A 15,518-nucleotide genomic window follows, 5' to 3' on the forward strand; every position below is an offset into this window, starting at 1 on the left:
GAGATAAGCAACTATACAACCTTTAGAAGACAAGGGTAGGAGAGCAATAGCCAGTAAGATGCATGTGAACTGCGCTGGAAGCAGGCTGGTAGCTGAAGACACACAGACCTGCTTGCTCTGTGCTGAATCCAAAGCTGCGATGAATGAAGAAGCAAGATCTGTTGGGTTCCGATGCTGAGAGGCCCTCCATCCTATGCTCAGGTTGTATAGATGTGCAAATAAAACCATATATCCTAAAGACACCACCATCTCCGCTGACCATTCCAAGGAAACCAAACTTGGAAAGTGTCTGGAGTCTCCCACTGCTCAGAGACTGGGGGGTGACGGCATGTAACAACGTAATGGTAGCGTCCTAATTTAATAAAGAGGAACTGAGCTGGTGCCAGGACTTGGCTTGGTCAGGCATCTGTCTGGGGCTCCCAATCCAGAAGGGGGGCCCCAGACCACAGCAAAACGCACCTAGCCCCCCCCCCCGGCTTGCTTTTCCACTCCAGCAGTGCAACCTGCTTGCTCATCCGCCTCTCCCCCTGGCCAAAGGAAAGGTGAGGGGGAGGCTCAACAGATGCCCCTGCCTGCTGGCTCAGTGGCTCTCTGCCTAGCAAGGTGGGAGCAGTGATGATGAGGCTGACGAGCGGCAGCAGTTGGCAGCCCTGGCAGTGTGGGGGTAGCGGGGGAAATTGAAACCCTGAAGGGTGATGGCAGCTCAGCTTGTTTTTTCTTTTCCTCGTATCCAAGTTCCCAGGAAGAGTCCAGCTGCTGTTTGCTCTGCTGCTGAGAAGAGGGGCCTAATGGGGCCAGGCACAGATCTGTGTGCAGAGACCCGCACTCAGAGCAACCCCTCCTTGTTTCCCGGATAGGAAAGCAAGTAAACAACCGGTGGGGTGGGGGAAACAGAGGCCAAGAGCTGGCGGTGGGGGGGCAAAACCATGAAACTGTTTGGTGGCCCTGGTTTGGCCACTTTCTCAGCCAAAGTTGCCTTACGGGATTGTTGCGAGAAGGAAATGGGGGTGGGTAAGGGAGGGACATGGGTGGTGCTGTGGGTTAAACCACAGAGCCTAGGGCTTGCCAATCAGAAGGTCGGCGGTTCGAATCCCCTCGACGGGGTGAGCTCCTGTTGCTCGGTCCCTGCTCCTGCCCACCTAGCAGTTCGAAAGCACGTCAAAGTGCAAGTAGATAAATAGGTACCACTCCAGCGGGAAGGTAAACGGCGTTTCCGTGCGCTGCTTTGGTTCGCCAGAAGCGGCTTTGTTATGCTGGCCACAGGACCTGGAACCTGTATGCTGGCTCCCTCGGCCAATAAAGCGAGATGAGCGCCGCAACCCCAGAGTCGGCCACGACTGCACCTAATGGTCAGGGGTCCCTTTACCTTTAAGGGAGCCTTGCATTATACTCTGAGCATCTCGGAAGAAAGGGGCGAGGATTTTTTAAAAAATGTCATATAGAGAAAGATCAGGACAGAAGGTAGATGTGGAGGCTTAAAGCCTAACTGAACATCTCCAGCTACATTGTCTAACACACTGTTCATTTTGTTTTCCACCAGTACATAATAGGATGCCCAGGTAACCTCACACTGAAAGATGGAACCACTTTACATTGAACAATAATGCATGCAATTAATATGACATGCTGAAGAAGGAGAAGAATAGAATTATAGAGTTGGAAGGGATCCCCAAGGACCATCAAATCAAACTCCTTGCAATGCAATGCAGGAATCACAGCTCAAGAATTCCTGACTGGTGGTCATCCAACCTCTGCCTTAAAACCCCCAAGGAAAGAGAGCCCACCACCTTCCAAGGGAGTCCGTTGTACTGTCAAACTGCTCTCGCTGACAGGAATTTCTTCCTAATGTTTAGTCGAAATCGCCTTTCTTGCCGTTTAAATCCACTGGTTCCAAAGTCAGAAAAGGCGTTCTTATTTTCTTGGGCAGTTGGGAAGTTCCCATCATACAATATTGTTAAATCTGTTTTAAACGTGCTTAGGTGACCTTATTTCTGTTTTTTGCTCAGATACAAATCCACAGTATGACCACATTTGGAATACTGCGTAGGGTTCTGGTCGCCTTGCCTCAAAAAGGATATTGCAGAGTTGGAAAGTGTTCTGGAAAAGGCCACCAAAATTACCCAGGGGAAGCAGCAACAGCCACCAACTTGGATCACTTCCTATGGCTGTCCTAAGGATTTAGTGAAGTAACTGAAGCAATTTGCACAGCGCAGCTGCATCCATTACCCTGCCGGGCACTCTGCACATGCTCTCTCACTCTGGAGAGGGCTGAGGCTTGACCAGCCAAGCCTGCTGTCCCAGTTTAAGGAGCCTGTCTGTACTCTGTCATCCGCTGGGAATTTGGACTTTTCCAGGGCAAACATGTTAAGCCCGTGACAAGCAGGCAAGTTAACCAATGGGAAGGCAGCAGCTCCCGGGCGCCGGGCCAACCGCCCCAGGGGCCAAGGCTACCCAGCTGTTGGGAAGCCAAGGGTTGCCACAGTGCAGACTCTCCCCTTTAAAGGGGACAGTACACTGAAGCACCCTGGCTGCAGGGCCACAGCCCAGATCACAGAGCCTGCTGCTCTGGAATTGGCCCTGGAAAGGGAGACGGCCAGAAGTCTCAGCTGTGCCACAGAGAGGCAATGTGGTGCATTGGTTAGAGCAGTGGTTCCCAAAGTGGGAATGCTAAAGGGGTGCTAGGGGCAAGGGGGTGGCAGGGGGTCCTGGAGGTGCAAATGCCGATCGCTGGATCAAGTTCATCCATTTTGTTAAATTCATTAAATGGGATGGTTTTAATTGGATTTTGAAGAAATGTGCAATTAATTGTTCCTGTTTTGAATTTTATTGTGTTCTTATCTTCCTTAGAGGGCCGTGCAAGCCACTCTTCTGAATTAGGCTTTTTATAGGGTTGAGTAGGAGGCACTGAGGAGTTGTTGTTTATGGGGCCAAGGAGACAATGGCCCAAAAAAGTTTGAGAACCACTGAGTTAAGACTGTCAGAGTAGGTTTTAGGCGACCCGGGTTTGAATCCCTGCTCGGCCACAAAGCTCATTGGGTGTGGGCCAGACACAGTGTCTCTCAGCCTAACCTACCTCGCAGGGTTGCTGTGAGGATAATGTGGAGAGGAGAACCTTGGAGTATAGCTCCTTGGGATGTAAACATGATAAATACATTTTTTAAAGGAGTTTGCAACCAAGGCAGCTTTTCAAGATAAGTATTTGTGCATATGCAGCCCAAATCGGCTCTGGTGTGCATTCACTACTTTGCATTCACCAAAGAGAGTTATGGGAAGCGCATGGGGGGGGGGGAGAGAGTCCAAGAATTCCCAGTGGGATTCCACACTCCCTGCCAAGCGGGATGCAGAAATCCTTCTGGTTCACAGAGCAGAAACTTAGCACTCGGAAAACACCCTTTCCCCCACATGTCTGGGACAGCATCTGGGTGCCAAGCGACAGGGAGAAGGGAGGGTAGGGAGGCTACAGGGGTGGCCCCATTCTTGGTGGGGAGGGACACAGCAGATCTGGGCTGCCCCAGAGACACAGACACAGTGAGGGCAAAAAGGGACAACAGCATCAGCTGTACAGGGAAGAGTCGTGAAAATGGGTGTGTTTGCCCAGGATGCCGCAGTGACGTAGAATCACAGAACTGTAGAGTTGGGAGGGATCCTGAGGGTCATCTAGTCCAACCCCCTGCAATGTAGGAATCTTTTGCCCAACGTAAGGCTCGAACCCACAACCCTGAGAGTCAAACGCTCTGCTGACTGAGCTCCCCAGTCAGATCTGGCCCACACATCATGGAACATTCAAGCAGAGCCATTCAGGAGAGCTGAGATATCCAAACCCCATGGCTCACAGCTTCTCATGCAGAGGTTCCAAGGATGAGCCAAGAAAGGCAAATTAGCTATGATTCCTGCATTGTGGGGGGTTGAGCTAGATGACCCTTGGGGTCCCTTCCACTCTGCAATTCTATGAATCTATGCAAGGGCAGGGAATGTCCCCTGCCTGAAACCCCCAAAGTGCTGCTGCCAGTCAGTGTGGGCAACACTGAGCTCGCTGGACAGCTGGGTCTGACTCAGTAGAAGGCAGTTTCCTATGTTCCTAAGCAGCCCTCAGTTGGGAATCATGAGGACTAGGATCTTAGCTCAGCAGCAGAGCACCTGGTTTCCTTGCAGAAAGTCCTCTCATGAGGCCCCAAACACTGTCAGGATTGGGCTCAGGCTGAAAGGCTCTCAATTCAGTTCACACTGAAAGGCAAAAACGACTGAATCCACTCTTTCAAAAACAAGACACAGGAAAGCCAATTTCCTTCCAAATTTGTGCTTGGTCAAATCTTGCAGTGTAGTTCTCCAACCACACAATGTGTATAAGAATCACACATATTAGAGCAAAGGGTGCATAAAAACCATGCAACTATCAGGGGGAAACAACATATTAAAAATGCATCGTAATAAAGAAGATTGCTTTGCAAATACACCTCTCTCTCACTTGGGGGAAATTGTGTACACATATACATGCCTCAGGAGAAATTCACACAAAAACACCAGTGCACTTTCACGAGGACTTAAATTCAGATCTCCACATTTCCGCAGCCGTTTGCAATAACTTGAGGGGGAGTTGGGGGAGAAATGAGAAACTGGGGGGAAGCAAAACTGACCGCTTCAGCAATGCCTATTTACCATTTATAAAATTTATACCGCCAAGGATCTCCACGGCTCCCCCATTTTATCCTCGCAACAACCCTGTGAGGTAGGTTTGGCTGAGAGGAGGTGACTGGCCCAATGAGCTCCATGGCCGAGTGGGGATTCAAACCCTGCTCTCCCAGGTCCTAGTCCAACACTCTAACCTCTACCCCACCCTGGATCTCTGCATCACTGCATTGTTGAGTGCTACTAGCCATCACCACAACCTCTGTTGGAAATGAAGGCCATTCAGTTAAAGTATTCCCTGAGTGAACCTCCCGGCACCAATCTAAGTTTTAGTGTATGGAGTGGGAGAGGTCATCTCCCTTCTGTCCCTCCCCTCTATGGCAGTTCTTAGAAAAACAAACAGCAAATGCATTTTCCCTGTGTGTGTGTATGCGTGTCACAGCTCAGTTTTTCTGTCAAAGCAGACACCAAAGAAGGCCGTTTGCGGAGTGGATGGCTGAACACCACGGGGGTCCCTTTCCCGTGTTCCTATTGACCGGATCTGCCTGCGCTTGGACTGCCCTGCTGGTCAGAGTAAACAGGACTTGAGCACAGCATGTCCAAAAGTCAATGGAATTGTCTTCCCACCCTCCTCGCTCAACAGCAGGCAGGTCTGCACTAGCAACAACACCTCAGTGGCATTGCTTCAGCAAGCTGGGCTCAGGAGGACTCTGAATTGCATATTTTCAGACCCTCCAAGTGTCCCTACAGTGGTACCTCTGGTTGCAAACGGGATCCGTTCCGGAGGCCCGTTCGCAACCTGAAAAGCGCACAACCTGAAGCGTCATATGTGCGCAGATGCGTGGTGTGATTTGGCACTTGTGCGCATGCGCAAAACGTGATTTAGCGCTTGTGCGCATGCACGAGCGGCGAAACCCAGAAGTAATCGTTTCTGGTACTTCCAGGTTGCCACGGGACGCAACCTGAAAAAATGTAACATGAAGCAAACGTAACATGAGGTATGACTGTATTTTCCAGGAACGTCCCAGTTTCTGATTTGATCCCAGAATGTCACGCTTTCCCTTAGAATGTCCCTATTATCACTGGAGAAATGTTAGAGGGTATGGAGTTATCCGATCCCTGAGCTATCTGAAAGCCTCACTGTATAGGGAAGTTTTTTTAAAAAATGTATAATGTTTTACTATTTTTTATAGATGTTGGAAGCTGCCCAGAGTGGTTGGGGCAACCCAGTAAGATGTGTGGGGTATAAATAGTCAAATTATCATTATGGAATGTGACGTCCCTATTTTCATCGGAGAAATGTTGGAGGGTATGTATTTTTGCATGGCCTGGAGAAAGTGGATGTAGTTCTTCTCCCTCTCTCTCCCTCTCTCCTAACACTACAACATTTCTCTGATGAAAATAGGGATGTCCTATTCAACAACAACAACAACTTTATTATTCCTATCCCGCCCATCTGACTGGGTTGCCCCAGCCATTCTGGGCGGCTTCTAACATATATAAAAACATAACAAACGGGTGGCGCTGTGGGTAAAACCTCAAGCGCCTAGGACTTGCCGGTCGCATGGTCGGCGGTTCGAATCCCTGCGGCGGGGTGCGCTCCCATTGCTCGGTCCCAGCGCCTGCCAACCTAGCAGTTTGAAAGCACCCCCGGGTGCAAGTAGATAAATAGGGACCGCTTACTAGCAGGAAGGGAAATGGCGTTTCCGTGTGCTGCTCTGGCTCGCCAGAGCAGCTTTGTCACGCTGGCCACGTGACCCGGAAGTGTCTGCGGACAGCGCTGGCTCCCGGCCTATAGAGTGAGATGAGCGCACAACCCTAGAGTCTGTCAAGACTGGCCCGTACGGGCAGGGGTACCTTTACCTTTACCTTTATTCAACAACAACAACAACTTTATTATTCCTATCCCGCCCATCTGACTGGGTTGCCCCAGCCATTCTGGGCGGCTTCTAACATATATAAAAACATAACAAAGCAATATACATGTTATGTACTGAGTTGAATAGGATCCAAACTGCAGCAGTCTGATTGGTCCTAGAACAATAGGATTCAGAATGCAGCAGTCTGATTGGTCCTAGAACAATGCAGCAGTATGATTGGTTGGCAGGAACCACCCAATCATGCTCCAGATAGAAGTGAATCCACAACCTGATTGGCTTACAGTAGAATTCCGGAATTAGCCAATCATGTGCAGCCCATTGTGTAAATAATGTATATAAAGCAGATGCTTTGAGAGGACTTTCATTCATTCCTCCTCACCACTATGAGCTGAATAAAGAGCATGAAATCACTTTGCGACTCTGAGTATATTTCAATACATTAAAAAAACTTCCCCATACAAGGCTACCTTCAGATGTCTTCTAAAGATTGTATAGTTACTTATTCCCTTGGCTTGAGGGCCGCATAACTCCATATCCACCAACATTTCTCCAGTGAAAATAAGGATGTCCTAAGGAAAAGCAGGACATTCCAGGATCAAATAAGAAACCACAGGGACACTTGGAGAGTCTATAGAACTCATGGACATCCATTGAAGCCAAATGTTGGAATATTGAGGGCAGATAAAAGAATTTTTGTACTCAGGTCCTGCTTGGCATCTGACTGACCTATGTGAGAACAGGACTCTGGACTAGATGGGCCGCTGGCCTGATGTTCTTGTGGAGTAACAGCACAATACCACAGCAGCAACCAAGGCAGTGGCATAGCGTGGAGGGGCAGGTAGCAAGACTCAGGTGGTGGCAGTGCCCCACCAAGGACGCCACACGCATGTCCCACTCCTTCTCCTCAGTTCCACCCAGCAGCAGCAATGAGAGCAATGAGAAGCCGGTTAGGGGGTACAATATTTGCCTTAGGGAGCACAAGACCTAGGCCTGGGTGCCAGCAACCCACACTATGCCACTGAGCCAAGGGCCTTCCTGGTCAACCCTGACAGGTGATAACAGGGAACAAAAATGTTTAAAAAGCACCCTTTTTAAGACACAGGTCAAATGTTCCTTGGTCATGTCACAAGGGTTGGAGACAAAGGATGGCTTATGAAGTACCCACTAATCTAGGTGTGGGGAACCTTTGTTCCTCCCAAGTTTCCTGAGCTGTTGAAGCTCAGCACTCTCTGGAGGGCCAAAGTCCCACCAAAACCCTAAGGGTTTCCAAAACCCTAGCTGTTTTGACAAAAGCAGCAAAGGGACAAAATCTAAGGCTCACGCATTTCAGCTGGCGTTGGTGGCTAGCCCTGATATGGTCGGGAAAGCAGAGAGCTCAGCCCCTAACTCTGTGCCAGGCTTTGCAGGCAGCATCAAAGAAGAGAGGCTTTCTGTCCCCAGCAGCAGTCATGTGGCGGAGAGTTCCATAGGCTAATCGTGCATCGTGTGAAGTAGTCCTTTTGGAGTTCCCAGAGGAATCTTACTGCCCCCTGCTGGACTTTGAAGAGAGGTGATGGGCTCCAATACAAGTTTGCTCTCAGACATGGACTCACTTGGAAGGTGGACTCTCCTTTGCTGGAGGTTTTCAAGAATCCATCAGGGATTCTTCAGCTGTGGTTCCTTCATTACAGGGGGTTGGATTAGATAGATTTGGGGTCCCTTCCAAATCTACACTTCTGTGATTCTACTGTTCACCCCATCCCATAGCTTTCAGCTCTACAAAGAAGCCCATCCATGTTATACAATCATTTAGCACTCCGTCGTCTGTACAGCCTAAACTTTCCCCTAGTTTGGGATTTGGGGGATTTTGGAAGAGTGAGAGAGAAAAGCAAGCTTGGCTAACAGTGCAAGATGTATGACAGTGAGAACATTTACCAGTGAGAGCTATTGGCAGACAGGGGCCCCAATGCTGCAATTAACCTGCGCCTGCCCTCCCAGAACGTGAAAAGCCCCATAAGAATATAAGAAGCGCCTTGCTGCATCAGGTCAGTGGCCCCTCTAGCCCAGCATCCTGCTCTCACAGTGGCCAACCAGATGGCCCCAAGGGAAGGCTGCAAGCAGGACCTGAGCCCAAGAGCCCTCTCCCCTCCTGCAGTTTCCACCAACCAGCATTCAGAAGCATCGCTGCCTCTGACCATAGAGGCAGAGCATAGCCATTGTGGCCAATAGTCATTGATAGCCCTCTCCTCCTCCACAAATTCGTCTAATCCTCTTTTAAAGCCATCCAGGTTGGTGGCCTTCACTGCCTCTTGTGGGAGGGAGTTCCATAGTTTAACTAAAGTATCGCTTCTGAGCAGTTCCCTCTCCCGGGCGAAGGAGAAACCCAAAAGAACATAAGAAGAGCCTGCTGGGTCAGGCCAAAGGGGGTGAATCCTGCCCACCATTCTGTTCTGACAGTGGCCTACCTATCAGAAATGCAGTGTGGGCTCAGTCGGTACAGCATGCGACTCTTAATCTCAGGTTACAGGTTCGAGCCCCACGTCTGGCAAAAGGATTCCTGCATTGCAGGGTGTTGGACTAGGTGACTCTTTGGGTCCCATCTACAATTCTATGGAACTACCATATTTTTCGCTCTATAAGACGCACCAGACCACAAGACGCACCTAGTTTTTGGAGGAGGAAAACAAGAAAAAAAACATTCTGAATCTCAGAAGCCAGAACAGCAAGAGGGATCGCTGCGCAGTGAAAGCAGCAATCCCTCTTGCTGTTCTGGCTTCTGGGATAGCTGCGCAACCTGCATTCGCTCCATAAGACACACACACATTTCCCCTTACTTTTTAGGAGGGGAAAAGTGAGTCTTATAGAGCAAAAAATACGGTACATCTGCGAAACCTGCCAACAGCATTCGAACATAAGAGCCCTCTTTCCTGTGGTTTCCAGGAACTTCCTCCAGCCTCAGATATTCCTGAGGGCGAGCCATTGAGTAGACGGCCACCCCAGTTGCACCCCAGACCTGTCAAGAAACAGACTTGGCCGCCAGTAGCCACCTGAGACTCACCTGTAGGCCAGGCTCATGCACTCAAAGAGCCGAGTGAGGGTGGGGTCGATGCTTGGAGGGGCAGGGGCTTCCTGCTCTGCCTGATGGTGGCGCCGGCGAGGCCCCACATCGCTGTGCGGAGACGACACCATGAAATGTCCGCTGTGGATGACCTGGGAGCAGGTGGGGTAGCCCGCCCCGGGCCTAGTGCCGCTGGGGGCTGGGCTGTCGGAATCGGAATCCGAGTCATCTCTGGGTCCCACCTGCGGTTCCAGGTAGAGTCCTGAAGAGCCCGTCTGGAGGGACGCCATGGGGAGGGGCAAAGGCCAGCTGGCCCAGAGGGCTCCTTGCAAGCGGCCTCTGCGGTCCAAGCTGGTGCCCCGCGTGGGCACCTGGTGATGATGGCGCACCTTAGTTGGCAAAGAGCCCGACCTCTCGCTCCCTCTCCTGCTGCCACCTGCTCTCACCTCCTGTGGCGGCTGCATTTATAGAGCAGCCCGGTTGGCTCCACCTCCTGGTGGGTGGGCACAAAAAAGTTGGGGGGAGTTAACCCCTCGTGGGCTTGGTGCATTCAGAAACGAACAACTGGGAAGAGGCAACTTTCAAAAAGACTCCAGCTAAGTTTGCCAGCTTCTGAATCGTAAAGGCGACCCTCTGGTCTTCTGCCATGATCAGGTGATACGGCACGTCGAGGAAACTGTCCCAGCCATTTTCTTGCTTCAGTTGCTGTATATGTGGGGGGCAGGGCAGGGACCCCCCTCTACACGCACACACAGAGACAGCTGCTGCCAATGAGCTACTCAAACAGGGTTTGTTTGCCTTGGCTGAGAGTATGTGCAGGAGAGGGAATTATACCCAATGTTTACCCACTGCTAATGTACTCCCCTTCCCGGAGTTCCCAGCGAGTAAACACCGATTAAAGGACAAAAATAAGCAGGAGAAGAGCGACCTGGCAGCGTCAATGGACATGAAAAGCTGCTCCCCACCAGCAGGAAACAAGAACGGAAAGAGCAAACAAGGGGGCTCTTGCAGTCTTTGGGGGGGGGCGGAGGCCACAGATGGTGCCTGTGTGTTTGAGCACCCACAGAGGGAAAAAGGCACCCAAGCAGATTCATAGGAGGACCATAATAAGGAGGGCATACCCTCCAACATTTCTCAGATGAAAATAGGGATGTCCCATTCCCTATTTTGATGATTTTATTATTTATACCCATACATCTTACTGGGTTGCCCCAGCCACTCTGGGCAGATTCCAACATATATCAAAATGTAATAAAACATTAAACATTTTTAAAAAACACTTCTCTAAGCAGGATTGCCTTCAGACGGCTCAGGGTTCAGATAACTCCATACCCTCCAACATTTCTCCAAGGAAGATAGGGACATCCTAAGGAAAAGTGGGACATTCTGGGATCAAATCGGAAACCAGGACAGCTTCTCTAAATCAGGGACGTCCCTGGAAAATAGGGACACTTGGAGGATCTGGGAGAGCTTGCTGGATCAGGCCAAAGGGCGCCCATCTAGTCCAGCATCCTGTTCTCACAGTGGCCAATGAGATGCCTCTCCCCTCCTGTGGTCTCTGGCATTCAGAAACATTGCAGTCTCTTGACATGTGGAGGCAGAACATAAGCATCACAGCCAGTAGCCATTGATAGCCCTCTATTCCATGAATTTGTCTAACGCTCTTTTAAAGCCATCCATGTGGATGACCACCCTGCCTCCAGTGGCAAGGAGTTCCACAGTTTGACTATGTGGTGTGTGAAGAAGTATTTTATTTTATCTGTGCTGAATCTTCTGACATTCAGCGTCATTGGATCTAGTTCTAGTGTTGGGAGAGGAGGAGGAAAACACTCTATCCACTTTACCCACCATTTTACAGTGTGAACACTGGAGCACATTGTCAACAATTCGCAGCAGCCTTCCCCAACCAGGTGGACTCCAGCTGTTCTGGACCACGACTCCCACCAGTCCCCTGGTCATCACGGGGGCACCAAAGATGGGGAAGGCTGCTTGGAAAGTATATGTGAAATTGACAAATCTCCACAAAAACAGAGGAAGTGATGGTGGATGAAAGCCAGCAAGGCATCTTTGTCAATTACCCTGGGCTTCTGGACTCAGTACTGAGATGGAGAGATGGTTCATTTCAACTAAGGGCTTATCCACTTCTCCTGCTGCTCCCCCCCCCCCCCCCGAGAAAACCACTCTTTAGTGCTTAGTTGGACCAAACAGCAATTCCAATTTCCTCCAGATTAATGTTTGCTCCAATTTAGCACTAAAGAGCAGGTTTTCCCTGGGAAAGGAGCAGGACAAGGGGGGAAAGGTTTGGAAATCACGGAACAAGCGGAAGTGTCAACAAGCATATACTTTTTCAGAAGGAAGGAAGGAGGCAACACAGATGTTGAAAACGTCTACAAGCACATACAGGACAATTGCATCTTATGCAGGGGTTCAGTCCCAAGGGTTCCACATTTACACAAAAATCACATCCAGGCAGCGAGCATTTTGCACGGGTTCAACTGATGCACAAATGCCAACGTGAGAGTCATTTTGGACCCAGAAGAGGGCAGAATGGGAGCGGAACGAGGTGGAATAGGCTTATGCGAACCCCTCTGACATGTGTGGGGGCCAGGAATGCGACCCCCACACAAATCAGGGGTTGCCTGCAAACCCTTGGAGCCACCTCATGGCTAGCAGGTGAGGGGGAGAGAGAGAAAGAATTCCCCCATCCTTCCAGAACCAGAGAGCTCGAGAGCTCTTTTTGCATTGGGGAACCCCAAGATCAGGCATATATGTAACTTTTTAGCTCTCTGCCTTGCTTGCTGGGCAAGGCCCACTCAGCACGCTGGCTTTGGGATGCTCACATGCGATCTCACGGGAACTCGGACGGTCCCACAATATCTCTCAAGAGCATCCTAGTGCTGCTGCGCTGAGTGGACCTTGGCCCTTTTGCAAGGTAGAGAGCTTAAAAGCTATTTTCGTGACAGGTAACCCCAAGCGCATCCAGCACGGAAATAGCTTTCAGGCTCTCCGCCTTGCTTGGATTTCACTTGTGTGATTTCAACCTTGGTTGAATTTGCTCAAATTACATGCGTGTAAGGTGTGGTCGTTCCTGTACTACTTGGCAACAGTCACAAAACTCACCCAATTGCTGGGACAACCAGGTTTAGAAATTGGGTCACCACCAATCAGGCTGTGTATCTGCAATCCAGGGCAAGAATGCCGCCCCGTCAGGATGGAAGATTTGTGCTGACAAATATTCTGCAGTAAGGAGCAGAAGAAAGAAGACATAAATTTCCAGAAGGGCAAAACATGTGCTGTTAAGTCTGCAAAAACAACAAGGTCTTGTGGCACCCTAAAGACCATGTCAGGGTTCATATTAGTGGCCTAAAATGCAGTGAGGTCATCCTTGTCCCCGTTTCAAGTCACATTTGCATGAGGAGGGGTGGAAGGAGGTCTTTGCCCAATGCACATTGCCTGTTTGATTTCCCCACACCTGCAAACACCCACACCCTGGAACTCCTGTTCACAAAAAGAAAAAGAAATCATTTGAGCATGTGCAATGGCTGTCTCAAGTGGGCCCACCTCAGCTTAACAGGGAAGTGACAGTGCCTTACGTTTTCAAATTGGATGGAAGCTGATTTGAGGGAAGACCAATCAAACTGCAGCATTTCTCTGGAAAGTACAAAATAGCTAAGAATTGTGAGCACACATTTTCGAATGCCAGCAGCGGAAGGGTGTTGGAGCTGGAGGAAATGGTGACATATACACCACCTAATGCATTTATGGCGGCTTCACCCAGGGAAAGCTAACACAGGGCCCTCCAGATGCTCCAAGACTACAGCTCCCAGCAGTCCATGTGGCCAATGGCCAGAGATAATGGGTGTTGTAGTAGTACAACAACATCTGGAGGGAACCATGTTGTGGGACAGAATCGTGACAAAGTATAACCTGGGGAGCTCCTCTGGCTTTGATGGCTGCTGGGAGTTGCACCAACATCTGAGGGGGCCATAGGCTTCCCACCCCTGCTCTTAGGCTCCCCAACTGCGGCCAAATATTTTTGCCTCTGTGAAGAGCTCGTCAGGGATTGAACCCAGGTTCCTTCTGCATGCAGTATGGAGCCTCCATGTTGCGATCAATGCCTGGCAATAACAAGAACGCTCCTCCCTCCTAGCAGTTGTTGTTTCAAAGCAGTTGATAGCTGTGGAACTCCCTGCCACCGGAGGCAGCGATGGCCACCAACCTAGATGGCTTTAAAAGAGGATTAGACGAATTCATGGAGGAGACAACTATCAATGGCTACTAGACATGAGGGCCATGCTCTGCCCCCACACCCAGAGGTGTCATTGCTGCACCTCGTGGCCACGAACGCTTGAACCAATTATGAGCTAATTCCTTTCTGCCTGTCCTAAGACTCTGCTGATGTGTCACTGGGAGGATGGATAGGAGAGGGGGCATGTGGGCCCTGGCAGAGAATGGCGACAGATGGCAAGTGGAGGCACAAAGGAGCATCCGCAGAGCGGAGGGGGCAGCCCTCTGGAGCAGCTGGAGGGGGGGCAGTGGAGAATCAAAGGGAGCCCTCCTTTGTCAAGAAAGCAGGTACAGGGACCTGTCACCCAGGTGAGGGCAAGTGCAGAAGAGGCCTCCTCCAGCAGGCTCCAGGGCTATCATTATGGGTGGTGTTGCCATGGCGCCACGTGAAAACAGACCCTCCCCCCCCCCCGCGTAAGGCCCCAGGGTTGCGTCAGCAGGACGCACATTAGCTGACTTGGCAAAAGACCAGGCTTGAAAACGTACCCCCTGGCACTGCCAGGCATGTGCCTCTCCCCATCACCCCTCCACTCCAGCCCCACGACTCCTAAGCGTGGGGCTGCAGGAGGCCAGCCTGGTGGGGAATCAAAATATACAGTTTGGAGCCAGCTGCTTTAGGAATTTCACTTGCAGATCATAGAATCGTTTAACTTTGGAAGGGACCCCAAAGGTCTTCCTAATGTTGAGTCAGAATCTCCTTCCTTCTAACTTGAATCCACTGCTTCAGGTCCTAGCCAATGGAGCAGGAGAAAACATGCTTGCTCCATCTTCCCTGGGGCAGACCTTCAGATGGCCACAGATGGTTGAATAGGGCATAGCGTGGATTTATAGCAGTAGTAGGGCACCTCCGCCCTGTGGGTCAAATCTGGCCTGCCAGGCGACTCCATTTGCGGGCAAGCCACACCCACCTGCTACACACCCCACATTGTATATGACACCAGGTGGGGGGCATGTAAAGGAAAAACCGGGCTTTTGCAGGCACTGCTGACCCTTGCAAAATGCTTGACAAATGGCTGGTTGAGCCAGCTCTTTAAGCTATCTCCCTCTCCCTACACTCCGCCAGTCAGCTTGGAAATGCATCGATCACCTGGTGCCATTACGGCATCAGATGATTTGAAGGGTGGCCAGGACCACCCACCTGTCAAAGCAGGGTCCCGCCTACCTGTCCAATTTGGCCCAGGGCACTGGTGGGGGAGAGAAAGATCTGGCACTACATAATGCTCCTTCTGCATCTGTAAGAAATCAATATTTCAGTGTGGCAGCACTGACAGTTTGGAAGCTAGCAAACAAACAGGGTTGTTGTGAAGACGGAAGAAATGAGGACTGCAAAACATTAAGAACACGGGAAGAATGATAATAAACTAATAATTCATGGAGGAGAGGGCTATCAGTGGCTACTAGCCAGGATTGCTCTGCTCTGCCGCCACAGTCAGAGGCAACAATGTTCCTGAATACCAGCTGATGGGAGACCACAGGAGGGGAGAAGGCTCTTGCGCTCAGGTCCTGTTTACAGGTTTCCCACAGGCATCTGGTTGGCCACTGCGAGGACAGGACGCTGGACTAGATGGGCCATTGGCCTGATCCAGCAGGCTTTTCTTATATCCTTAAGACTATTATCCGCACAGATTCTGCAGGGCACGCTGCTGTACTCTCCGCGACCAGCAGGTGGCAGAACACCAGAGCACATC

The 15,518-nt window shown here is 50.5% G+C and overlaps 1 protein-coding gene across 1 annotated transcript in view; it reads right to left on the reverse strand.

Annotated features, from left to right (window-relative positions):
- The window catches only part of MLXIPL (MLX interacting protein like), a 45,495-nt gene extending 35,240 nt beyond the window's left edge, over positions 1-10,255 (reverse strand). Inside the window, exon 1 of the mRNA XM_083588167.1 lies at positions 9,544-10,255. Within this exon, the coding sequence (XP_083444293.1) occupies positions 9,544-10,007 (464 nt within the window). The 5' untranslated portion in view covers positions 10,008-10,255. The remainder of the gene's footprint in view (positions 1-9,543) is intronic.
- Positions 10,256-15,518: the final 5,263 nt, after the last annotated feature.

This window comes from Podarcis filfolensis, assembly GCF_964270895.1.
Source record: "Podarcis filfolensis genome assembly, chromosome: 15".
Taxonomy (NCBI): domain Eukaryota; kingdom Metazoa; phylum Chordata; class Lepidosauria; order Squamata; family Lacertidae; genus Podarcis; species Podarcis filfolensis.